General features: G+C 33.6%; 3 protein-coding genes across 7 annotated transcripts in view; 1 reads left to right on the top strand and 2 right to left on the bottom strand.

The window, feature by feature from the left end:
- The window catches only part of LOC128207471 (thioredoxin domain-containing protein 16-like), a 38,983-nt gene extending 18,327 nt beyond the window's left edge, over positions 1-20,656 (bottom strand). Inside the window, exons 1-10 of one of the 3 annotated variants that reach the window (XM_052910414.1) lie at positions 20,521-20,656; positions 5,133-5,301; positions 4,682-4,764; positions 3,575-3,654; positions 3,246-3,320; positions 2,716-2,837; positions 2,244-2,334; positions 1,242-1,401; positions 788-948; positions 135-210 (exon numbers count right to left, since the gene is read on the bottom strand). In XM_052910414.1, coding sequence (XP_052766374.1) covers positions 135-210; positions 788-948; positions 1,242-1,401; positions 2,244-2,334; positions 2,716-2,837; positions 3,246-3,320; positions 3,575-3,654; positions 4,682-4,764; positions 5,133-5,298 — 1,014 coding nt within the window. In that variant the 5' untranslated portion in view covers positions 5,299-5,301; positions 20,521-20,656. Of the gene's footprint in view, positions 1-134; positions 211-787; positions 949-1,241; positions 1,402-2,243; positions 2,335-2,715; positions 2,838-3,245; positions 3,321-3,574; positions 3,655-4,681; positions 4,765-5,132; positions 5,302-6,134; positions 6,247-20,472 lie in introns of those variants that run through there. The other 2 variants (XM_052910413.1, XM_052910412.1) reach the window with 2 other exon arrangements.
- Positions 5,459-21,221, top strand: LOC128207762 (spermatogenesis-associated protein 7 homolog). Its single transcript, XM_052910888.1, has 10 exons — positions 5,459-5,493; positions 6,758-6,819; positions 7,531-7,620; positions 10,221-10,268; positions 10,511-10,638; positions 12,897-13,651; positions 14,504-14,539; positions 18,334-18,411; positions 18,723-18,780; positions 18,965-21,221. The coding sequence occupies exons 1-10, from the start codon at positions 5,459-5,461 to the stop codon at positions 19,646-19,648; spliced, it is 1,974 nt and encodes a 657-aa protein (XP_052766848.1). The 3' UTR covers positions 19,649-21,221.
- Positions 21,222-22,476: 1,255 nt separating this feature from the next.
- LOC128207249 (CSC1-like protein 2) overlaps positions 22,477-26,583 on the bottom strand; it is a 28,875-nt gene continuing 24,768 nt past the window's right edge. For all 3 annotated transcript variants that reach the window (XM_052910066.1, XM_052910067.1, XM_052910068.1), the window contains 5 exons: positions 26,453-26,558; positions 25,994-26,161; positions 25,302-25,426; positions 24,832-24,879; positions 22,477-24,624 (listed from right to left, as the gene is read on the bottom strand). In XM_052910066.1, coding sequence (XP_052766026.1) covers positions 24,475-24,624; positions 24,832-24,879; positions 25,302-25,426; positions 25,994-26,161; positions 26,453-26,558 — 597 coding nt within the window. In that variant the 3' untranslated portion in view covers positions 22,477-24,474. The remainder of the gene's footprint in view (positions 24,625-24,831; positions 24,880-25,301; positions 25,427-25,993; positions 26,162-26,452; positions 26,559-26,583) is intronic.

Raw genomic sequence — 26,583 nt, 5'->3', positions numbered from 1 at the left:
TAGGTAAACTATGAGTGTTCAAAGCACCTGCGAAAATTAATAATAAATTGGAACAACTCTTATAAAGGGTTCTTCCTGACACAGAAGTCAAATTTGAGCCTTTAAACTAAGTTAAAATATAGCTGTGTGCTCACATCTTTACTCATTGTTATGCTAACAGCTGGAACTAATCCTTGGTAAGCAATCATTTTCTTAACTTCTTCAGCATCACTGAAATAAATGCAAGATTTTCTGGACTTTTTCCTTCTTTAAAATAAAATCTTCCTGTTAGCTTACAAAAGTGAGTGAAAAAACAAAAGTATTTATTAGTGATATTGAAAGTTGATTGGTTGAGTCTTAAAGCTGAGACAATACCTTGTAATTCGTTATAATTGATCATCGACTCAACCAGCCAGTTGTTTTTCTTCTTTCATCTTGTTATTTGTGTTTGGCTAATGTCCGCCAATTTACCCCTTTGAGTTCATTTAATTTACAATTTTCACCGATGTAATTAAGGGTTGTTTACACTTATGATTGCAGTGGAATTAATATCATTATAATTTATATATTTGTTTTATGTTGGGATTTTTTCTGAAAATGGGGAAATTCAGAGGCTAATTCTGGTAATCAAATATTCAAATATTTGATCCAAAGAATAACTGAATATTCCTATATTAATGCCATTTGCTTGCATCCCTAGCATCATGGTAATGAAAATAACTCATCTTATTTATCTGAAAAATAAGATCAATTAAACTTAAATCCAAAACAAAATTATTGCTCTTTTATGAACAAACATAACACTTACGTATTAATGAGCACAATTCCAACATTGCCCCCAAAAAATCTAGACATGACATGGGCTGTCTGATGCACCTGGGACATGGATAACTGGTCATAGTAGAACTGAACAACCGGCACCTCCAGGGCTAGATATGGGGGGTCCATTCCATTGGCAGGCATGTCATACTGAATAAAAGATGACAGCTTACAATGTTACATTGTTATTACTTGATTTGTCTTAAAATGCATCTGCAACGTTTTTCATAATATCTTCAGAACACATTTTTCACGAACTTTCACAATGATTATAATATAAACATTACTTCTACATTTTCTCATGTTACAATATTTCATCTTCTGTATTCAGGAAATTTTAGGCTTCATAGAGTTAATTAAACTTGATATCTTGAAAGGATATAAAATATAAATTGCATGGTTTTTTCCTGCACAAAAAGTCAATGTCATAATTTTACCCATACCATTTTCTTATTCGTGATGACTTTAATGAAGCGTGCGATGGCAGTAAGGCTGGTCTCGCCTTTGTAGCGTATATTGTGGAAGCGTGTGTCGTCTGGCCCCATCTGCTCTGTCCACACCCACCACAGGGTCAGTTTGTCCTTCTTTGAGTGAGGGGGCAGGCTAGCAGGTGAAATAGAGATTAACATGTTTTTTTTATCTTAAAAATATATGTTGTGTTTCATGATAAGATTATAAGTAATGTGCCAGGGTTATCTCCTGTAAATGAAGCCAAAAGCTACTTGTTATCTTCAGTTGGATTGCAGTCAAATGCAAAATAGCATCAAACCAGCTTTAGGTGCACAAATTCATGAAGATGTATCGGTTTAAAAGGAGCCCTGTTATTTGGTAACAGCCACTCAAAATAGAACTAGATAATAAATAAAACTAGAAATGTGTCTATAGGACCAAATGCCCCCATATGCTGCATTTGTCACAAAAGCAAGGGCCAAAATTTGTCCATTTTCCTTAAATGTGCGTCATAATTATGAGTTCCACAATTTAGTAACATAAAGTCCCTTCCTGAAAGATCTCATGAGTGTTTGACTTATAATTTTGAAGTTATGAGGGACACAAGTTCAACAAGTTTACAAATGCAATTTTTTGCCCATTCAAGGGCCATTACTCTGGATATATGTGCAGCAGAAAACAAAACTGCAGGTGCACAAATTCATTACCTGAACAATTTTCTCCTAGGCTTTCATGATTCCAGGTAATAAAGTTTTGTGTGACACAAGTCCAGAAAGGCCAATTTTTGATAATTCAGGGGCCATAACTCTGGTTTTACAAAGCTTAATCCCATGTGCAAACTTCATCATCCCCATTAACATTCCCCTAAAGTTTCATGACTGTAGGTGATAGGTTTTTGGAGTTTTGAGCAACATAACTTTGTATAATAATTACTGACAGAATCATGGACGGACGCACGGACAGACGACGGCAAATCTTTATAAAAAGAAACCTACTCAAACATCTTGGTGCCCTTCTTATCAGTGCAGACCACAAACTTGAGCTTGTCCATGTACGCATAGGCCACCTCCATGAATACTCGGTGCTCTGAAATATACGTGTGCAATCTACTGGGTTATCCTAAGAAAGCAATATGCACTAAGTTAAAAACTGACCTACAAACTTTATTAATATAAAAAAGACAAATCAAAACACAATCAACTTTAAACATATCTAATGCTAATAAAAAATATCAAATTTATATCTTCTTGGTTGATACAAATCTTTTTGAAACCTTAACGTATTACTCAATAAATGTGATAAATGTTCTTTACGCCAAAAGCAGGGTTTTATGCCTTGAAATTAACAATCTCATGCCTTACGATCTTTATTGAAACCGGTCCCAGAGGTGAGAATATTCACTTTTTTCATTAAGATAAACATTATAACTGGCTTATCACAAGCCTGTTCAACATCATTCCTTCATACCTAATGTTCCGATGGCCTTCATATGCCCGAAGACGATGTCTTTCTTCCCTCGTTGAGTTTTCAGATACCTCTCAACCTCCTCCCTGTTCTGTAGTATGGGCACGTCCTTTAATAAAACCAGCCTGAAACACGAACAAAGGAGATAGTTTCAGTAGAAATAGGTCAAGTAAGGTAAACTTGCTTAGTTGGCATTTAAGCTGAATATTGGTTGCAAATTTAATCTTATTATTTCTTGCGTTAAAATTGCTACAAGGTTAATAGTTAAAAGCATCATTTACTTATTTAAAACAAGTAAATAGCATTTTGCCCTACATTCATAAATGCATGAGATTGGTTTAAGAGAAACCATAAGGATGATGAATGTTTCTATATAAAACCACAAAATATGGGTTTGTTTAAATACTAAAAGCATAATAAACCTGACATTGCATTTTGGCATTGTTATCTGTTTTACTAATATCGGGCATAATGTGTATCACATTTTTCCCTCTAACAAAAACACTCAACAATTCAAACCCTTGTAAACTTACTGCAACATGTTTGAAAGGATGGCATTAACGTCAAACAGCGTCTCCAGCTCAAGTTGCAAGAGAGGGTTCCCATTCCTGAAACAGTCAACATGTTGCATTTCAGGATTATGCCAATTATTTTCCTAAACTGGGAAAGAAGATTTTTAGAAGTATGATGACTGCACAAAATATGAGTCATGTGATAAACCAGTAAGTTAAATTGAACATAAAATACATTATGTACTTCTTTATAATAGGGCTTTATAGGCAAACATTTAGCCTTAAAACTATAAAATTTGTTTCAGGGACAGTTTATTATAAAGTAATAAAGCTGGCAGAAAAAAACAGACCTGTATGTGTGAACATTGTTTTCCGTGTCAGGTCTGCTGCAATCGTGTACATCACGGTTTGAATCATCCTTACAGTTCACCTGAATCGATACTTTACTGTGTTTGACAACAACAAAAAACATCCGAAAAAGAAAAAAAATACATTTACATGTTTTATGAATTTCAAACATATTAAAATATCAATTAACAATATGTATCTTGATGTTAAAACAAAGGATTCAACAAGTTTGCCAGTGGAGTAATTAAATGAAATAAGAGGAACCAGGTATATAAAACACAACTACAGTAAAACTGTGATCGCTCGAGGACGCCGGGTCACAAGCTGAAACCTCAAGGGAGCCGATGTTTCGATGGACCCGAGTTTCAATATTCCAGTCTGTTATGAAATATCTTTCAGTGTATTTTAAGTTTGAAGTTTTCAAACCGACTGTTTACTACAACACCGATTATGTGTTGCGTTGTTGAAATCGCTCATATGTTTAAAGGCTTTTGTATACTTAATGTATAAAACAAAACAATTATGAATGAATAAATAGTTGTGTTTATGTTTACAAAAAGCACATTTTCTAAACAAACAACATTTAGATATGACAGTACATATTATGGCATTAGTCAGATTTAAATTTCGCAAAATCAAGGATTAATGATTGGCGCATCTTGTCTGTCTCGCGAAACTGTTTAAAATCATAATTATCTTCTCAAATGCCCTTATCAACTATTAGCGGTCATGCGTAAACAGTGATAAACGGTTTTTCACACCTTATGAAATTTCCTTTCAACTGTTAGCATATTTTTACATGCGAAAATTTTAACACCCAGCAATTGTGTTTATTTTGGAATACGCGTTCGGGAAAAAGTGCAAAATTATGCCCTCAAGGGAGCCATAAGGTTTTGTGCATGATTTGTGTATTTGGGACCGGCTATTGCGCTGGACTCCTCGACTTATTTCGGTTTCGATGCAGCGTCAGTATATTATATATAAAAATAGAAGGAAAAATGTTTGGGACCAAGCTCCGACCGCAAGGGACTGCCGGTTCTCGAACGACCACCTGTTTGAACGACCGCAGTTTTACTGTACATTAATTTACACATATAATTAGTACTTACAAAACCAACTTTCACTCCATACAAATCAAGATATTCAGAAGACTTGATGAGTTCTTTAAAAAAGTATTTTAGATACTTCACATCTGAAAAATAATAATTATGATGTTTATATTCTACTTTCACAGCTAATTTTAAATGTTTAAATAATATAAACTAGAAAGTATCAAAATTACAGGTTCACATAATAAATATTGCAATATCCTGAATAGAAAGTTTTGATTCTTAAAAGATGGAGTTTTGGTTTAATAAGCTTTTAAGCTGTTCTGTTGCACAAATATAGTAATTTATAGACAGTCCTAGCAGTACATCCTCACAATAGTTACAAACCATATATTGTAATACACAGTGAGGATAATTTTTCAATTAATTGCATAAACTACATCATTCTTATGATCTTATTATTTAATGTTGTCTTAGAATATCACTATAACAAATAACATGCAAATCATACCTTTCTTATAAAAATACATCATCGTAACTTGTGGTGCTTTGGTAAACTCTGCAACTTCATCCCGATTGTACAGCTGAGTTATTTTTGCAGACTCAAAGTCTACATCCAGGCACTCAGCAGCATACAGCAACACAACAAGGATTGCAATTCTTTGTGTTGTTTCCATTTTCTGAAATAAAGACGTACTGTAGCCAATTGTATAAAATTGCATGACATACTGTAGCCAATTGTATAAAATTGCATCTTTTCGATAATTATTCAGCTCACTTTGACCTAGCCAAAGAATAATCCAGTTTTATACAACTAGCTACTGGTCAATATCAAGAATGGATTATGAGGAAACACACTGGAATTACAGAAAGTTGGGCAAGTCTTTTAATATAGACCATATAGTCTTTAAATTTGAGCTATATCATCCAATCGTTTGGACCATATTGGCAATTGACTGTATGGCTTAAAGTTGCAGTTTTCTGCCCTTCGTTGACCAAGATCCAGATGTTACTGCACGCAAAATAGTTCATATGTTTAGGTCATGATTTCTGAAATGGCACGATTGATATTTTCTAATTGAGAAGGTCTAGACAAATAGAAAAATGTAGAGAATTATTGAATTACAAGTTTTTTTTCATGAAATGTGGCTGTTTAAAAACATAGAATTTTGCCAAATAGTGCAAGGGGTTGTTTTGGGGTGCAGTATGAAATGCATACTGTTTTGTAACCGAAACTGGAAATCTAAATAGTCAACATGGCATTTTTGTGTATTTATTTTTATCTCATGAAACCATTTTTCATAAAATATGCATTATTTTTTATTGGGACTGTATCTATAATTGTATGGAGGTAGATATGTATGTGAAACATAAAAATATCTGTGGATGAATCAAGTATATTACTATATATGTAACCCTTTTTAAAGCTGCAGAAAATATCTACTGTCTACTGTATATATAAACTTTTTAAGTGTCAAGAGATGTGATAAAAGGTATGGCAATTTATATTTACCGTATGTTAGTTGAAAACAGGTACACACCGACCATGTATTGCAAAATTGAATAAAATATTGTTAATTAAATTATTTGTTTACATCCTTGTTCAGCCAATATTTTTCTGTTCGTGAAAATTGCACAGGGAACTTGTTGATTGGTTAATTGATGACATCGGCCTTTTCCGCATTGTTGGCGGAACCTTCCGAAGATTTGTTAGTAGGAAACCAAAATGGCTGTCGTTTGTTAAACTTTTAAGTGAAAACCTTTGGTGAACTAGGTATTTATTTGGTTTTTATTAAGAAAGTATCTCGCTGTCAGAAAGAACACAGAACATTCAATGATTCTGCCTTTCCTTTAACCACATTGCGTCAAAAATACTTGTAGGAGCTAAAAATGAAAGGTGTGAAGTCCTTGTCAACAGGTTTATTCTTGTCAATTTGAGCTGCAGGTCCAATCTCTACATATTTAGATGTTTCAAATGTTGATTGCTTACTTATATTTATTTCAATATAGGACCAATTTGCCAAGAAGACAGGCTAAAGAATTGTTGCCATCATAGTGATGATTTGTCACACATTTTTTATCAATTTATTTAATCAGCCTTCACAACCTAACATAATTTTGGGTTGTATTTTGTAGATTTGAACTGAAAGACATGAAGTCAACATCGGTACGAGGACAGCTTGGGGTCCGCAGTGGGCGTAAGTACATATATTGTTTTTAATGTAATGTTTCTCTGTGGCAGCTTATGTACATGTGAAGTGTGTTTCAAATTAAGTTTGCATATGATTTCATATACCTAGAGATAGTGGGAGGTTTTCTCACAAATTGGGCTCCATTTGCAAGCTTCACAAAAGTAAAATCAAGATTCCCAGTTTCTGTTGTTTTTTTATTTACTTTGGGATTTTAATTATGGCTGTTTTTGAAGGGAAAAAATGGAAGAAACACACTTTATCACATTCTTTTATCTTGTCTGTCTATTTTTTTAAAAGCATTTTTGTTCATTTCTAGGCAAAATTGGATTCCCAGTTTTAGTCAAAATGAGTCATTTTTTCAAATCAGAAAGGCAACGGGCCCATTCTCAAAATAGTGAAAAAACACTGGTGCATGACCATTTATTTAATAAAACGGTTTTATTTTAATGGTTTAAGTGACAGTATATAAAAAATTACATTATTATTATAAATAATATATTTGTAATGGAGACTGGACTGATTCACTGAAAGGAACAATGTCATCACAGTATCGATTTAGATATTCATAGTGAAACTGAAACCCTAATATATAAGTAATTATATTCAAGGTGTTTTGTTATTATTTTATTCACAGATTTTTTTTTGCATTTAGTTCCATAAATACCGTCTATGAACCAGAAATAATTTTATATTAGAGTTTCAAATGCATTATTGCAGCCCTTGCCCCAACAGCAGCCAAGTTGACCACACAGTACCTGGTCCTGGACCATATGAACAACCACTACAGCAAAATCTCTAAAGCCAGGCGTGAGTTTTTGCATTCTGATTAAATAGTAGTTTATTAAAATGATTTAAAAAAAAAGTCATTGAATACTGTTACTTTAAACTTATATATATATTTTTAGCTCGACTATTCGAAGAATAGGTGGGCTATACTACTCGCCCCGTGTCGGCGTCCGGTTAAAGTTTTAGGGCAGTTGGGATTTTCACTTATAAGTCCAATACCCTACATTCAATTGACTTAATACTTCACGCAGTTGTTCAGTTCATCACATGATGAGGTTAGATAACTACATATTATTCTTTACACAGATTATGGCCCCTGATTGACCATAGAACTTAGGTTAAAGTTTTAGAGCAAGTTGGAATATTAATTAATAATTTCTATATCCTTTGTTCAATTGACGTAATCAGGGGTCGACACTAACCATTTTCCCAAGGGATCCCGAAGGGACACCAACATCTGAAATCAGGTGTCCCTTCCTGAAATTAAGAGTCCCTTACATTTTTTACATTTTTTTCATTAATGAGCCTGTTTTAATATTAAATTGAACATACAAATCTAGTGCCTTTTACTTTTCAATTTGTAATTCAAGTATACACCATATTATACATGTTTTCAACAGCATGCAATGACAAGTTAGTTATAGCACAATGTCACCCATGTGAACCTCTGGCAATGGCAGAGAGGAAGATTTGGGTCTTAAGTCAGTAGATTGGGTTCAAAAGTGGTACAATGTCTAAGTCACACAATGGGTACAAAATATGTAAACAAAAACTTGATGTTGTTACTATTTTTAGATTTTCGGAAAATACGCATTAAAAATGCCATGGTTCAGGGTCTTGTCAGATGTCATTGCTGTTGATTGAAAAAAAACAGTAGGAATATTACATCTGGCTTGTGAATCAATCAGTCTGCCCAACAAGTATAGTGCATACTGGAAGAGCAGACAACTGGAAAATAGTGTATGTTTATTTTCGCGCCAAAATGTCATAATTTTTTTATCCATTGATTGAAGATAAATAATAAAACTTTGGGAATTTTATTTCTATAATGTTTTGATCAAGGCATAAAACAAAGAATGCTGAATAGTAGGATGGCTTCCCAGAAAACTAGTTCTGTAGGATGCCAGTCTTTTGTGCTGTAAATGTTACTGTAACAACTCGATGGTCACATCATTAAGGCATCAAAGTCAGCAGTTTTGGCATCTTTTTGGGCAGTTCTGACATATGAGCAAACTAGTTCACCATAATTATTGTACCGATTTTAAAAGTCCGTCACCTCTGACACCATAATTATTGTACTGATTATTAAAGTCCGTCACCTCTGACCTTGTTGATAATGTAAACAACAAAGCGGAAGCGTTAAACCGCATGCGCACTGTGAAATGACCTGTTTATTTATAGATTCATGACGTAATTATAGTGAAAAGGTCAGCCATACTTTCGCTTTTAGTGTGTGCGACGTATTAATATTAATATCTTTTTCACATGCACTGTCAAGAAAGTTAGGGGGGCCCAAATTTAGGTAATTAATTCATGAAACGCTAAACGCTATTTATTTATTGATATTTAGCTTTTATCGGTCAAAATTTAAGTGTCCCGACGGAATACGGGGCTTTGAAGTTCAGGTGTTCCTCCCGAAAAATTGGTGTCCTCGGGATCCCGGGACCCCGTTAGTGTCGAACACTGGTAATACTTCTCACAGTTGTTCAGGACCATCACACAATGAGATTACTGGTACATAACTCCAAATTATCCTAAATACAAGTAATGGCCCCTGATTGACTTTGGTTCAAGTTTTAGGGCAAGTTGGGATTTTCACTTTAAACTCCAATACCATTCATTCAGTTGACTTAATACTTCACACAGATGTTCAGAGCCATCCCATAATGGGGTTAGATAACTCCATATTATCTTTTATACAAATTATGGCCCCTGATTGACTATGGAACTTAGGTTAAAGTTTTAGGGCAGGTTGGGATATTGTTTAATAACTTCTATACCCTTCATTCAATTGACTTAATACTTCACACAATTGTTCAGGACGAACCCAATGAGGTTACATAACTCCATATCCTTAATACAAGTTATGGCCCCTGATTGACCTAGGTTAAAGTTTTAGACAAGTAAAAGTTAAGGGCAAATTGGGATTTTAATAAAAAAACTTTTATACCATTCATTAAATGCACTTATTTAAATTCAAAATTATTTACGACCATCTTTCAACAAGAAACATAACTCTGTTTTAAGCCTAAATACAAATAATGGCCCTTGATTTTTTTATTGATTTTTTAATTTCCTTTGAAAGGCATATTTGTATATTCTTAACCACATTTTCATAATGGAAAATCAAGTTATTTGAATGACTTGCGTCATTGTTTGGGCGGGCTGGTGGTAGGGCAGCATCAAAGTCACCTAATGTATCGAATAATTTTAGTTAGGTTTGACATAAAGAGACCAAACTTGATATTATTACATCGTTAATGTATTCTAAGTCAAAGCGGCATAGTCGAGCGCGCTGTCTTATGACGGCTCTTGTATATTTTGGCTTTGTTTTTTGGTATAGAATTGAATGTAGTATGTGTGCATGTCTTATAGTAATGGCATAATTGCTCTGTTTTCAGCTGCAATTGATAACAGACCACCGAAGTCTATGGCAACCAGCCAGAAAGGTAAACAAATGTGTTATTAATGTACTTCTTGTATTTCTATATCAACATTTATGATCATGTTACACTAAATTCGGATTTCTTTTTATTATGTAAAGACAATTCTATTGAACTTTAACTCACAGTGCAGCTTGGATCCATCTTGTGTCAATACAATTGTCATATGAACCAAACAAACATAAATGTAATACATTCCAGTGAAGTACCACAACAATAAGCATTTAACATGAGTTGTTGTATTAAAGCTCGAGACAGGAAGACCAGGGATCACATCCAGAAGACTGGCAGTCGACCAACGTCTACTAATGCTGCACGGCGCCCTCACACCACAACTGGCTACTACCAAGATGACATTTATGATGAAAACTTATGGGTAGGCCAGTACAGAGCGTTTTATTTGGAACATTTACTTTTTATAGGGAAAAGTCCTGATGTTGTCCAAGACACTGCAACTGGATTAACTTAAACTACCTGTAATATGAATGACCAAGTCATAACTATAATATTTCAATAACAAAGGGAAACATTTTGGTTAGCATTGTCATTTGGCTTGTATTGTTGTTTTTAAAAACTACATCCTTTGCAAAGAATAATATTTAAAGCAAGTTTTTTTGCTGATTGAGAAATAAAACATTGATGCAAAAATTAGGTGAAGATTATAATGATAATTTATTCTGCTATGTTTCATTTCCTTTATGCACCTATCACGCACTGGCACCGGATTTTTAAACTCGAACATTTTTTTTAAAAATAAAAAAAAATCTTATAATTCCTCACTAAATATTATGATACCGAATATGTGAGAAAATATTGAAAACATTTTTTTTTAAATATGCACTTTGTACTGTATATTATACTAACCATAGTGTATTAATTATACAGTACAAAGTGCATATTTAAAAAAAATATATATTTTTTTTTTACATATTCGTTATTATAATTTTTAGTGAGGAATTAAGATTTTTTTTGATTTTTTAAAAAAATGTTTCAGTTTGAAAATCTGGTGCCAGTGCTATCACGCTATAGAAGATGTGCAATTTTCTCTCCTTAAATCTGGGGCAATCTAAGCAGAGAATGACTACATTATTGAAAATGATACACATATTTCCTCTTCTCAAAACCTGTCTGATCTTAGCAGAAAGTCCTGGTGTCATTGTAAAACATGCATGATTTTTTTTCCCCTCAAAAGCGGGAACCATTTCAGTTTGGGATAGTACTATCTGCAATTTAACAGTGCCAAATTTTCTTACATTTTATACATCCAAACTGTACAACAGAAAAGAAATTCCTTTAAGTCTATTTTTAGCTCAACTATTCGAAGAATAAGGAGAGCTATACTACTCGGCATTGGCGTCACACCTTGGTTAAGGTTTTGCGTGCTAGCACACATAGGTTAATATCTCAGCAACTACATGAGGTATTGCATTGGGACTTGATACAATGGTACTCAACCATCCAACCTACTTAATTAACCAAGTAAGATAACTCTAGTTTGCAATTAATGCAAATAATAGGCCTTTATTATTTGACTTAGAAATTCTGGTTAAGGTTTTGCGTGCAAGCACACAGCTTAATATCTCAGCAACTACTTGAGGTATTGCATTGAAACTTGATACAATGGTACTCAACCATACAACCTACTTAATAAACGAAGATTGATAACTCTAGTTTGCATTTAATGCAAATAATTGCCCTTTATTGTTCGACTTTAAAATTCTGGTTAAGGTTTTGCGTACAAGCACACATCTAGGTTAATATCTCAGCAACTACTAGAGGTATTGCATTGAGACTTGATACAATGGTACTCAACCATCCAACCTACTTAATTTACCAAGTTAAATAACTCTAGTTTGCATTTAATGCAATTAATTGTCTCTTATTATTTGACTTAGAAATTCTGGTTAAGGTGTTGCGTGCAAGCACACATAGGTTAATATCTCAGCAACTACTTGAGGTATTGCATTGAGACTTGATACAATGGTACTCAACCATCCAACCTACTTAATTTACCAAGTTAAATAATTCTAGTTTGCATTTAATGCAATTATTGTCTGTTATTATTTGACTTAGAAATTCTGGTTAAGGTGTTGCGTGCAAGCACACATAGGTTAATATCTCAGCAACTACTTGAGGTATTGCATTGAGACTTTGTACAATGGTACTCAACCATCCAACCTACTTAATTAACTAAGTAAGATAACTCTAACAGTGATCCATGCATGTTTTGCCAAAACTTTTCAATCCTTACACTGCTTACACTGAAAAGCGGCGGAATAGTCGAGCGCACTGTCTCTGTGACAGCTCTTGTTTGTGTTAATTATAAAAAACTCTTTAAAAATGACAAAAATTTTTTTAGTGATATTTCCATTTTATTACTTGAAGTTATTTGCCACTAAGATTGTCCCTGTTTTGAAGGGAGGAAAATAGAATCAATTTTTAGTTCTTTATTTTAAGCAACCGTTTCAATTATTGGACAGGTTTCGAAAAGAGAAAAAATGCATGCATCTTTTGTTATGTTATAGGCATTCACTGTAAATTTTAGAAAAGGTGTCGAAAGAATATATAATGCTAGTGTTTAACAAGTTGTGTAAAAAAGGTATAAGTAAACGATTATTATGTTTTATTTATCAGGGTGAGCCAGATCCGGAAGATGAGGAGAGTCAGCTTATCCATAGCATAATGCGTACAACTCTCAGGGGTCAGCAGGACCAGTACGCCACTGATTTAGACCAGAACGGCTTTGACCAGTACTCCCGGGTTCCACGGCAACGACCCAGCTCTGCCAGGTCACAGCGCTCCATGGCTAGTGGTGTATCAAGAACCATGGTACAGGTCGCCAAGAAGGGAACGTATGATGGAGATGTGTTGGAAAAACATTCCCAAGTTTTCACTGAGGGCAAGCCTTTCACTCCAAGGACAATAAAGAATGACAGAAAGTCGAGGCTCAGTCAGTACAAATACTACAACAAAGTTCCACCTAAGTCTGATACCACAAACCGGAAGGAACCTGTTGTAGAGGAGACAGAGAGGAAGGAGGTTGTCGTAGAACAATCCCGCCCCAAACCTAAACCACGCCAGCCCCGTCTTGACCAGACTCGGGAGGGCCCAGTCACAATGAACTCTCTCATGTTTGAGACCCTCCACAGCCGCGATTTCAGCAAGTATGACGACAATGAGAACAATCCTGGTATTCCCAAGCTGGATATCTCCATGGATACAGACCACATTAAATGGGTCAAAGACCAGGCTTCCAAGGCTAAGTTGCGTCAAAATAATGATACTCTAAAGTCCACTTTGAGAGAAGATCCCTATGATACAAGTGTTGACTTTGGAAAAACTGGTGAAATGTCGCTTACTTTTGGGACTCTAGGTAGCACAAAAACAAGGTAAATGATTATTTCTCCTGTGGATTTTACTGACAGTACTGTGCACAGCTGTAAAGTAGACACACTTTTGTTACGTAGAAACTAGTGCAGGGATTATGGCACTAAGTTGAAGAGTGCTCAAAGATGGATTGTTAGTGTTTAATTCTATTTTTGTTCTGATTTGTTATGAAAATGTGCTAAATACCATTATACAGCGTGAATTGTTTTTGTTATACAATTGATAACACTAATTAAAGGTTAAATTTGTGTTTCTTTTTTTGAGCAGGCACTCTTCATGGTTTGCTTGTAATTTAAATACAAAATGATATCCTTGCATGATGTTTGCATGACAGTCTTATTTTTGTAGATTTTTAACTTAAAAATGTAATCATGTAACCAAAAACTTATATAGACTTAATGCATGATTTTCCTGTTGACAGTATAGACATACTAGTTCACAGTGATCATTCTAAACACATATCTAATAGCTTTGAATAATTTTCTCTATAATTCTATAATTATTTAAAAAAGAGTGAACCATTTTGCTTTTAATAAAGACAGAATAATAGAAATAACTTCTTAATAAAAGTAACAAGTCATCCACATTAAGATGTTATTGAACAAGACTGAACATATATTTGTTCATATCCTTCTAAGATTGTGACCCACAAACCTTAAAAACATGTTTTTTTCTAAAAGCCAAGGTCTGATTTGGGCTTGCAGTCTTGTGCTTATTTCGACCACGAGTAACTGATATTGGTTTTAAAAATGAAAAATGGTTTTCCATAACAAAGAGAATGTCAATGGTTCATGTGCATGTATTTTAATATTTGTAACACTGTAACCAACCCAGCGTACTTGTTTCTCCCACAGACCCCCGGTGGGTAGCAGTAGGAAGATGTCTGTAGAGTAAGTACCCTTCAAATATTGTATCACCCTTAATTGTAACCCTCCTCGTTATAACCCCCTCTCTCAGGCTCAAACTTCTTGAACTTATTTGCCTGCCCTACCTCTGTCTCACAAATTGCATGATTTCTTAAGTTCTTTTAATAGATGTTCAAAATGGTTTGTAATTTTCTATTTAAGTGATGTATGTAAATTGTTTACTGAATTAAGTTTTTCGTCAATCAGTTTTAAATTGTCTGTTGTAACAAAGAGATCTTAAAACCATGATGTATTTATAACATAATGTCATTCATGTAATTGCCATTATGGCAAAGCAAATGTGAAACCTGATATGAATTTTTGTAATTGATGTGGCTGTAAATGTGTGTATTGTGCAGAAATTGGACTAAATAGAAATACCTCTATACTAAATCATTTGCACACAATGATTACATAGACAAATGCAACATGCTGCATACTGCATTATACTATTTGTTAGGAGTAATATGAGAAAATATTCAGATTTTTATTTTTGCGACTGCGTCATTACGTCTTGAAATGTTTTGTGAAATAAAATAGTATTTCTAAACTTAGTAGTAAAATAGAAGAATGTTTCAGTTACATTTTTATTTCTGTTTTAATTTCTTTCTTTGTTAAAGTTCCATCTTAATACAGAACTGTTCTTTAGGACTAACAAAAACTTGTTCAATTGTTATCTTTTTGTACTTTTGATATTCTTTGTTAATACATTTTATCTTAGATTTGCACAACAATCTAGGAAGAAGGTTGGGATTTACCCCGCTAGGTTTGAGCGTGGCCATGCTCGGTAATTGATAATTAACTTGCTGCCTCCTTGTTATCTCAGCTTAAAGCTTTCTATGCTTGGTTTTGGGATTTTTTAGAACATTTGTACATTTAGTGTTTTGAATTAAATTTGTCCAATGGGATGGCGTTATTTTTTTAGCTTGACTATTCGAAGAATAAGAAGAGCCATTCTACTCACCCTGGTGTCGGTGTCAGCGTCACCCCTTGGTTAAGGTTTTGCATGTAAGCACTCTTAAGTCATTATCTCAGTAAATACATGATTTATTGCATTGAAACTTTGGATATGTATTCCCAACTATCTAACCTACTAAATTAATGAAGTTAGATAATAATAATTTGAATATAATGCAAACAATTGCCCTTTATCTAACCTACTAAATTAATGAAATTAGATAACACTTTTTGAATATAATGCAAACAATTGCCCTTTATTATTCGACTTAGAAATTCTGGTTAAGGTTTTGCATGTAACCACATTTAAGTCAATATCTAAGCAAAAACATCATGTATTGCATTGAAACTTCAGATATGTATTCCCAACTATCTAACCTACTAAATTAGTAATGAAGTTAGATAACACTTTTTTGATGTAATGCAAATAATGGGCCTTTATTATTTGACTTAGAAATTATGGTTTAGGTTTTGCATGTAAGCATACATAGGTTAATATCTCAGCAACTACTTGATGTATTGTATTGAAATTTGATACAATGGTACTCAACCATTAATTCTACTTAAATAACCAAGTAAGATAACTCTATTTTGCATTAAATTCAAATAATGGCCTTTTGTCATTCGACATAAAAATTCTGGTTACAGTTTTGCATGTAACCACTTATAAGTCAATACCTCAGCGAATACATCTCATGTATTGCATTGAAACTTTCTACACAGGCTCCCAACCATTCAACCTTCTTAATTAATGAAGTAAGATAACTCTTTCTCCCACCTCAGATAAAGCACATATAGGTTAATATCTCACCAACTACTTGATTTATTGAATTGAGACTTAATACAGTGATCCATGCATGTTTCGCAAAAACTTTTCATTCCTTACACTGAAAAGCGGTGGAATAGTCGAGCGTGCTGTCTCTGTGACAGCTCTTATTCAAAATGACTGTTTACTTATTTTAATAAATCATCAGCCAGCTGTTATTGATTTTATACGAACGAGGGCTGGGCAAAAAAGACAAATATAATTTAGAACACAACGCAAGTTTAATGTTTGTAAAATATATGCATAAATATAAAATGAGTTGTTATTGATTAATGTTTATTATATTCACAAACATTAACAAATACTTAACAGTGTTTTAAAATGACTACAAATATGATTTTCATTTAAGATTTAATAGTGCTTAGCTTTCAGTGTATTGTATTTTTTATTATGATTACCTGTTAATAATGCTGATTACACTTTTTGTTGTTAATGCACTTTATATGTCTCAAGTATTGTACATGTTAGTAGTAATAAAAGGATGGTAACAGTTAGTTCCATTTCTTTAATAAATGGCTCTCAAAAAATAAGAGTATAAATGTTAGTTTTAAATGATAAATATTGTTCAGAGCTTTCTATTCAAGGCTTTCTTTGCTAAAATCTATAACAGATAATTCTGTTTTTTTTTAAGTAAACAACAGTCTGATAAAAATTATAACAATATGTGATATTTACCATTTATGAAAGTGTAACGCACCATTTGTCCACATCCATTGACAACATACAAAATAAAATCAGTTGGATTGATTAGGCTAAACACACTGTCGCGCATCAGTCGTCTGTGAAATAAAACAGGATGTAACATTTATTTGGTGTTTAAATTGTATTTATATGGCCCTAGGATTTTTTTTACCATTAATTGTCTGGTTATGCTTCAGTACTTCTACAGTATCCTGCATACTATAATATAATGTTACTAGGCTTGCGAAGACGTGTATTGTCTATCATAGTAGCGTGATTGTGTATTGTAAACCTTTTGCAAGCTCCTTCTTTAAATTAAAAAAAAAACCACACACACATAAAAACAAAATAGGAAAAGGGAACATGTTTCTTAAAAATCTTTAGCCTAAAGCTGTGGTTTGAAAGCTCCCATTATTCTGGGGGTTATGCCAGTGGCACAAAGCCATTCGTTGCAAGAACTTCTTTGTTGAGAAGTGACAACAACCTGAATACAGCTCTTATTAAAACAGGAAAAAAGAGTTTTCAACCTGTTTTAATACTACTATATCAGCCAAAAATATCTGCAAACATGCAAAAGTTTAGTTATGTGTTAAATTAAACTGGTCAGATTTATACAGATTAATTGGATAAAAAAGTGTCATGTTAAATAAAGCAATAAATGAGTGGTGAAGAAAATATTCAGATATTATGGTCTAAGATTTAGTCTATAGTGCTTTGCTGCATTAAGACGCAGAAAGTAAGGCACATTTAAATAAAATCAATATCGGGATATATACTATATTGAACACTGCATTGACCAGAAAATAATTTTATAATTGATCGTTTAATACTAAAAGTATGGGGTTTTATTATTGGATTTTGATTTAAACTTAATAAATTGCTCATGGTACGTAAGATTTTTGTCTTAAATTGAAAATAGGTTTGTTTAGAAGTTTTATGCATAAGGACACAACTCAACCAAGGTAAACACCACATATGGCATAAGCAGTTTTTGTATCAGTAGAAATGTCCTATCATGGTTTCTAGACACGAGCTTGTAAATATTTTGCATTTCACATACAGATTAGAATATAAAAATATATATTAAGCCAGGGCTTCAGAGGCCCATTTTAATAAAGAACTTATAAATTGAAATGATCATGTCATATTTTACATTGTTTTGATATCTTTTTTTGTAAATTGACCTATAGCCAGATTAAAAAAAATTTGATAAAATACCAAAATGTACTTTTTGTCATCTGCGATACGTTAAACAGATTAAAGGTATTGGAATGGGGTCCTAACATTAGTTAATACAAGGTTGTGACATTTGCAGGGACGAGGAAGGGGAGTATGTGCGGTTCATGCGGGACGTGACCAACGAGATCCTGGACAGGGGCATTTACACAGACAGGTACCACACATTGCTGCACCATTTAATGAAATAAACTGAACTGATTAATAAGTTTGGATTTTCTAAATCAATAGCCTTGCATATGATGGATCTACATTACATGTAAATCAGTTTGACCTGTGCACTTAGAGCTCTTGTGTTTACCTAAATGTAATTCTACTGGTCATCAGTGGTCCTAGTGTACCTTAAAAGGAGGCTTTAACTGAAACATGTGGATAATCCTAAATAAAATCTTGATAAGTCCCAATGTATGCTAAGTGCTTAATTCAGACGCAGCCCAAATAATAATTGACCCAATGTTTGTATTACAGGTCTGTGCGACAGGTGTTTAAAGCCCACATTTCCAGAAACAGAGGCAAGCTCGATGAGGTAGGACAGTGCCTTAAAATTTTGTGAAAGTAGTTAAACTACTTGCTGCTAAGTATAGGTAATCTATAAACACTTTTGAAACCAGAAACAGCAATCTTAAGTAGAAAAACATGATGATGTAGCATAAAAGCAGTTTAAGAATCCTGCTGCTAGAAATTTCCATTGTAATACATTTCCATTTTAGTTGAGACTTCATCAGATCACAGACGATATCAGACAACAATTGAACATTCCACGGTATGATATCAATGATGACACAAGTCTCTCCATGACCAAGATCGACGAGCCACTAGTTAATGGGGTAGACCACAACCTGGACAAGTACCTGAACATGGAGAGAAGGGCTGGGCAAAGAGGCCTTGCAGACCAGGAGTTGGAGGATGGGGGGCTGGATGGAACCTTGGAGACTAGTGGGGTGTCCCGGGCATCCAAGGTTAGCACTGAGCCATCTGCAGACACATACAACTTCAAGAGCACTGAAGATGATGATGTGTACAGTACTATACGCTCTGACATGAACAATACAGCAAATCTCACAGACACACAGGCCCTGCGGACATACCAGGCGAGCATCAATGAAAAGGATGAGTTTGAAGAGGGGGAGATTGAAGTGCGGCCGGCAGTGGATAGGGCTGGACGGGGTGGGGCAGAGCTTGAGGATGGGGAAATCCATCAGGGGGGACAGGAGGGGGTTGGCAGGGGTGGAGATGACGTGGGGAGCGTCAAGGTACGAGAAACTGATGAGGAGGAGTATGATGATGATGATGATTACTATGACGATGATTATGAAGATGATGGTGATGATGAAGAGGATGTGCATCCAACAGACCAAACTGCAACATACAGAACAGATGATGATGACTTCTGATCTGGTCATTTAAAAACTAGACCAAAAATATGTTGCAAATACATGATGAAGGATCTCAGAATTCTTGAACTTTTAAAATAACAGTTTCAAGATTGTGGGTTTGAAATGGTTCTTTCATTCAGAATACACCAATTTATTCTTGGTTTGGACCAATCTCATTGAAAGCTTTGTTATACTCAGCATGCAGAGATAAATCCACTATGCCTAAATGAATTCTTAATTTTTACTGTTTGTTTTATAGAAATGTGACAAGAATCTACAGTCACCAATTTTGATCAGGGTTACTTCTTTAGGGTTAGGTTTGTTTTTCAAAACCGTCCATATATTCTTAGTCATACATTATTTATTGTTGGAGCTGTATTTATCATGTCTCAAAGAGAAATCCCATTATATATATTATAATATTGTTATGAAAATATATTAAATATCAGAGTTTATTATATTTAATTAATGTAGTTTTTACATTAGTGCAATTCTATCACTGGTTGACATCTCGATATTCTATATTTACAGTTGTTACATTCCGTTTATAGTTGTATGAAAGTCATATAGGAGTCATATTTTTCATTTTATTGTATAACTCTATCTGACTCTTTATTGTAATTCATCATCATCATCATCATCATCATCATCATCATCATCATCATCATCATCATCTTCGTGATGAAATGTTTTTATTTCTGTTTCTGTGATATTTATGTTCCATTTGCTCATTTTCTAATCAAATGTGAGAGAAAATTGTAATGCAAATTTTATAAAGGAAATGCAATTATTTTAAATGAATAGTATTTTATATTTTTAATGGTTGAAAAGGTGATACTTACTTTTTTATCTGCTGAATATAACCAGTCAGTATTGTGCTTTTATCATACCTGATATACTGCTGTTGAGAATGAGGAAAGTCAATGTCACAATACAACTCAGTAAAGATCCTGTTTAATTAATTTTTTAAGTGTTTCCAAATCCTTTATTAACTGAATGCATTGCTATGTTTTTAGTCCAGATAACAATTATTCACATAGGTCAGAGATCACTTAAAGATTTGTTCATGAATGATTTTTATGAACCTTTCAGTTTATGTAAATATGAAATAGTGATATGATCAGATGAATAAGGCAGATATTGCTAACCACTTATAAATCATACCATTGAATAGTGCAATATTGTGATATGTACAAGATTTCAACGATGAACGATTCTGTTTCCTGTTGCGTCACATTTAGATTTTATGGAATTATATGCATGTATTTTCATGTGTACTTTGATAACATTATGGCATTTTCTTCGTTTAACATTCCTGTTAATATAGATAGATAGATAGATTTATTTCAACATAAAATGTACAATTTACATGGAAATATAAAAGCAATAGAAATGCAACACTTGTATATATTTATACACATATTTGTAATGTCAAAACCTCTGCATGTATCATCAAACCAGAGCCTAGGCAAAACTATCCAAATTTAATATTGTTATTTTTATCACATTTGTTTCATTGTAATTGTTTATTTCTGTATATAATCAGAATTTGTTCATGGTACGGAATGAAATAGATTTATATCTAAGAAGATTCATGTGTTGCTCAGTTTAAACAAACTTGACCAATTTAAATAACTCACATAGAATGCCTTTGCAGATAATCTGCAGTCCCATTTGCAATGGAGAGGAACACATACTTCCTGAACAACAGGCATAAGTGGGCTTAACTATTGGCGGCAAAACATTGAAATGTCTGTCTTAACTTCAGTCATTGATTGAACCATATGGAAAATACCTGGCCCCTAGTTACAATAAGGTCAGAGGATGAAGGTCACATTTTTATTGAAACATCAAATTATGCACACTGTTGATACCTATGATAGGTAAAAAGGATTTCAAGTGACTTGTCAAGGATTTTCAGGTTCAAAGGTATGATAGCCTTTTTGTGTCGCCTAGAAAGCAAAGCAAACGGGTCAATGGTTGTCATGTTTTTTAATCATTACAGTTTTGAACAACTTGGTGCAGAGACTTAAAATATCGGTCATGGTCAGTAGTTGACCCTATAAATTTTGGGGTCATTAGGTCAAAGTCATGTTGACCTTCACTAAAAAGTGTATGTATGTTTCTGATCAATAACTTTTGAAGAACTTCAAACTTGGTATTCATAGCATGCTCAGTAGATCATGGTGACCTTAACTAGAAAAATTACCATCGTTTCTGATCTGAATATGGTAACTGGTCATGGCCAGTAGATGATTTATTTTGGGTCAATAAGTCATATGGCTACATATGGTGATCTCGACTAGAAAAATTATGGGCGGCTCTGACAGGCGACACATCCATTTCTTCGAATTCTAGCTTCATTTTCAACCCATTAAATGTTCCAGCTGCTTCAGCTGAAGCAATTGCATGAAGGTTCAAAGGTCAGATACTTCATTTGGCCATACCAAGTTGGTTCCATAGTTCATGTCAAGTACTAATGAACCTAGCAGAAATACAAATCCTACTATCTTTACAACAAATGGTTACCAATGCTGGTCTGTTTTTTTTCCATCAACTATGAGTTGGGCTTTTGACCTAAATGCACATTGTCACTGATGACATGGGTACTAAGATCAATAGTAACTATCTGGAGTATTATTCAAATCAAGGCTAAGGTTAAAGTATTTTATATGCCACTCACCCAGCCCACAACATCAAAGCAATAACAAGACCCCATCTCTTGTTTTTAAAGGCAAACAAACAAATGAGGCTCTCTTTGGTACCTGGCTAGACCCTATAGTTCCATTTGATTTAATTTACTGTAATCCATACAGTCATGTAGATCTAGAAAAGAACCACATGGAGCCTTTTCTAATTTTATTCAAGAGATAAGTATATAAAAGAAGTAAAACAATAACAATGAAACTGAACAGTCAGTAGAGGACAGTGCGTTCAATCAGTATCATTTGCACTGGCTTTTGAAAAAATACACAATATGCAAGTTCTGGGCCAATATAAGTTAACAGTTGTCTGGTAAGTCTGAGTCTGAGACTAAGACTTAGGAATGCCAATATTTTAATTTAACAAAACATCATCAACATCATTCTTTGTGACCAAAAATTAACAAATAAATGCTATGTTCATCAACACTGATTTTTATTTTATAAGAAAAAAAATCAAAATTTACAGTTTTGTGTCTTAAGTCTCAAACTCCAACTTAAGATGTTAGTGGGCCCAGGCCTTATACATCTCATTTCATTTCAAGAGTATGACCTCTTTCTCCTGTTTCACAAAGTCATACGATTTTTACTTTTTGACTTCATTTGAAAACTTCAAAAAGGACTTCGAGTATGAATGGTTTCTTTTTTCTATAAAAGCATTAATTTTGGCAATTAATATTATAATCTACATTACTGTCAAAATAGTACCCATACATAGTTTCTAAATAAACTTATTGAATAGAAATTCTGTCATATAATAATTCATGACCAAAAGAACACTTAAAGACTTAAAAGTTTAGTGAGGTCCTTAAAATAGTTTTAATCAGTAATTTTATGTCCTGTTTTTCAGGAAGTTAATACATTTAATGCTGCAAAGTAGTAAAGCCTCTATTTCCACTGCTAGCTGATCAAGAGATGAAGCTTGGAGATAGCAGTCTTGGTTAAGCTTGACACGTTGACAAGGAGTCATCCAAGCAGAGGGTGACTGTTTCATGATTAGAATAGTTCTGCTGATATAAGCCCTTATTATACCAAAGCTGTTCCAGGAGTAACTGAGTATGACTGATTCACTTACTCAAGTAATTAATAACTTTCTTCCTTTAATTGGTGGTCAAGAATCTTGATTGATTATTGGTGTCAGATTAACAACCTGTCCTTACAAATTTTTCATAAACAATGTAATATTTATTGTGTACAAAAAACACAGTTATTTGTCATGTTTAAAGTAAAAAAAAACAATTCAAAAAGCAATCTTACAATGAAAAGCATTATCTACACAGTTGTCACCTTAGTGCAATAAACCAGTAACTGTATATAGAAGTAGAAGCAGATAAGGAGTTATTGCACTAAGGTTATGATGTAAACATGCATATGATGATATCATGTGAATATTATTATTTTGGTGATCTTGACTTTGATGTACATAATATGGAACTGTTATAGTAAGAAGGAGGTAATGAATTGTAAGAATACTTCATCACATGAAACCAATAACATTCATTACAAATAACAATGTCATTCAAATGCAGACATTGACAGCTCAATGGTGATAGATTAAAGAATAAATATAGACTTTATAACATATAACAGTTTGTGAACAACATTAACACAACAAGATTGAAGACACACTTACAATAAATAATCTGTATAATTATTGTACAACATAGTATTGCACATAACATTCATGGTCGTGTATAACACGGCTTTTCCTCATATTGAGGAATAAAGAAATCTTCAACCACACCTTATATAATTATATACCCCTACTTTTACCACCATGTTTATCATACTAACATTTTACTACTATGGGTTTGGACAAGATACATATCTACTGAGCATGAAAACTCTAACATCATTAAAACAAGAAATCATCCCAAAAAATAAATGTTGAAGAAAAAGGTTCTGAAATGGTTTTGAAAAGTTAGTAGAATAAAATAAATGATTTGTCAACTGGCCTACCACAAGGCAACTTTGGAATTACTTGCAGACACAATGTCATGGAACATGAATGTAGAAGACACTTGAGAGCATCCCAAATGTATACATGTTTACTGAACATTTGAAACAATTCAAGACAATTATTAAGACATTGGTGTTATATGTTTTTTTATATCCTATTTAACATCCACTCAATAAATTTCACTACTGTTCTGCAGAGCTGGTTTCTGGATGTTGTGTGTTATTTGTGTTGGTGGTTTCCATGGCACCATAGGAATGTGCCAGGGTATCAGCGGCAGATGGGGTAGTACTGACGACTCCTGTAGTCCCGGACAACACACTCGCTACAAACTGCTGTAAGATAGAAACAAGATGGCATTTTAGTTTTGAAGTTCAATGGAAACTTTTAATAGATTAAGTGGAACTTATTTTCCCTTTTTTATTATTACTTAAGTGCTCATCAAAATGTTTCTTATGGTTGTGATTAAATGATAATTTCATTTTAACTGAAAATCACACAGCAGTTTACTGATGATGTAGACAGCTTGCGGGTTATCTTACCTGGCTACTATCCTCCCTTTTAGCAAAGTTGGATTCCTCTCCAAATTGCTGAAAACATTTAGAAAATATAGTTATGGTTGTAATTGAAAAAAACAACCTTTTAAACCTGCAGCCAATTGCATAAACTGGTTATTACTTTGGTCAAATTAGCCCAAATATTTTTGATTGGTCAATATCTATCAAATAATTCATGCTAACCAATAAAATCATTTAAATTAGCAAACAAACCAAAAGATAACAGCTATGTGGACAAGTATCAATTTTTGATGCATTTGGCTGATAAGAACATAAGAAGCCACACCTATTACCAGTTGATGCCAACAAGGACAGACTTTATGTTGAAATCAGTGCTTTGGATGTTGAGGGGTTTCAACTCTTTAATGGCTGTACAAAATACAACAGGAAAAAAACATGCAGAAAGAAAATCATTTTAATTTTTGAGTAAGGCAACTTAATGGTACTTTCACTACCTTGTATCTATTTTTGTTGAAAGGTCCGACAGACTGGAAGCAACCGAAGCACACGCGACCGAAGAACACAACAAGAATCACGAGAAGAATAACGGAGGAAAATATAGAGATAGGCTGGTCAGCACCTGAAATAAACAGCCAGAATGAGACTCTCTGAAGATAATAGTTTTCTGATCCAGGATATTCTTCATGTAATATTTACCAGTCGCAAATATTTCACTACCATGGAATTTATTTTACCTGAAAAGGAATCTTTTTTTGTAAATGAGTTGAAGAATTTAAGCACTACATTTCATGCCTAAGAGAAACAGCCTTAGGATCTATTCACCTGTTGAAATAAAATTCTGTAAATCGAATATGTTGCCTGTTGAGAATGCCCATATGTTTTATAGTAAGTAAGTAAGTCACCATAACCTTGACCTTTTCATCCCAAAAACAATACAAGTCATCTTATTACCATGACCAAAGTACATTCCAAGTTTTAAGACTCTACACAAAGTTGTACAAAAGTCATTGTTAGGAAACAGCAGTTTTATTTCACCAACAAAGTATCGTTGTGTCAGCCATGTTTCACAAGAACAGGTCACTGTGTTTACCAAAAGCAAAAAAACAGTTTAGTCAATATTATAAAATTAATAAAATTTTGTTATTTTATAACACTTGAAGGCCATAGAAAATGGGAACAAACTTACTTCCTCTAATAACAGAGAAGAAGACAAAGTTGAACTGCAGGAAGATGACAGCGATGATGACATAGGTGACGGCGGTGGAGTGGATGTTGGGGCTGATCTTGGAGGGCTTGTAGGCAAAGTATATGTTGTAACGGTCAATAATGTGCTTCAATACCATGTACACAAGACCTGTAGACAAATACAGCATCATACATGTACACTTTTTGTACCTATTTTTCTGTGAGTTTCACCTCTATCATGATTGATTACAAGGCTATATATGAGTACATGCTGCAATAAATACCACACGTAGTGTAATAAAATCAGAATGAAATAATTAACTCAAAACAGAGCTTAATTTTTTTTAAAAGAATCTATAACTTTCATATCTCAATTGACTTGTTGTCTTAAGAGCTAATTAATTGGACTGAAAAAAAACAAACTAATAAGTAAATTACAAACAAAAGGTTGTTGACTCACCGAACGGTGCTATGAGAGGGCAGGAGACGCTGTATGACATGATGATGGCAAACACACACAGGAACCAGGCATAGTTGTTCCCATACTGGAACTCCCTTAGTACATTCTGAAAGAGAAGATAAAAATGCATG

The sequence above is a fragment of the Mya arenaria genome, chromosome 11 (assembly GCF_026914265.1).
Source record: "Mya arenaria isolate MELC-2E11 chromosome 11, ASM2691426v1".
NCBI lineage: Eukaryota > Metazoa > Mollusca > Bivalvia > Myida > Myidae > Mya > Mya arenaria.
The sequence above is the reverse complement of the archived record's forward strand: the minus strand, read 5'-3'. Positions and strand labels throughout refer to the sequence as shown.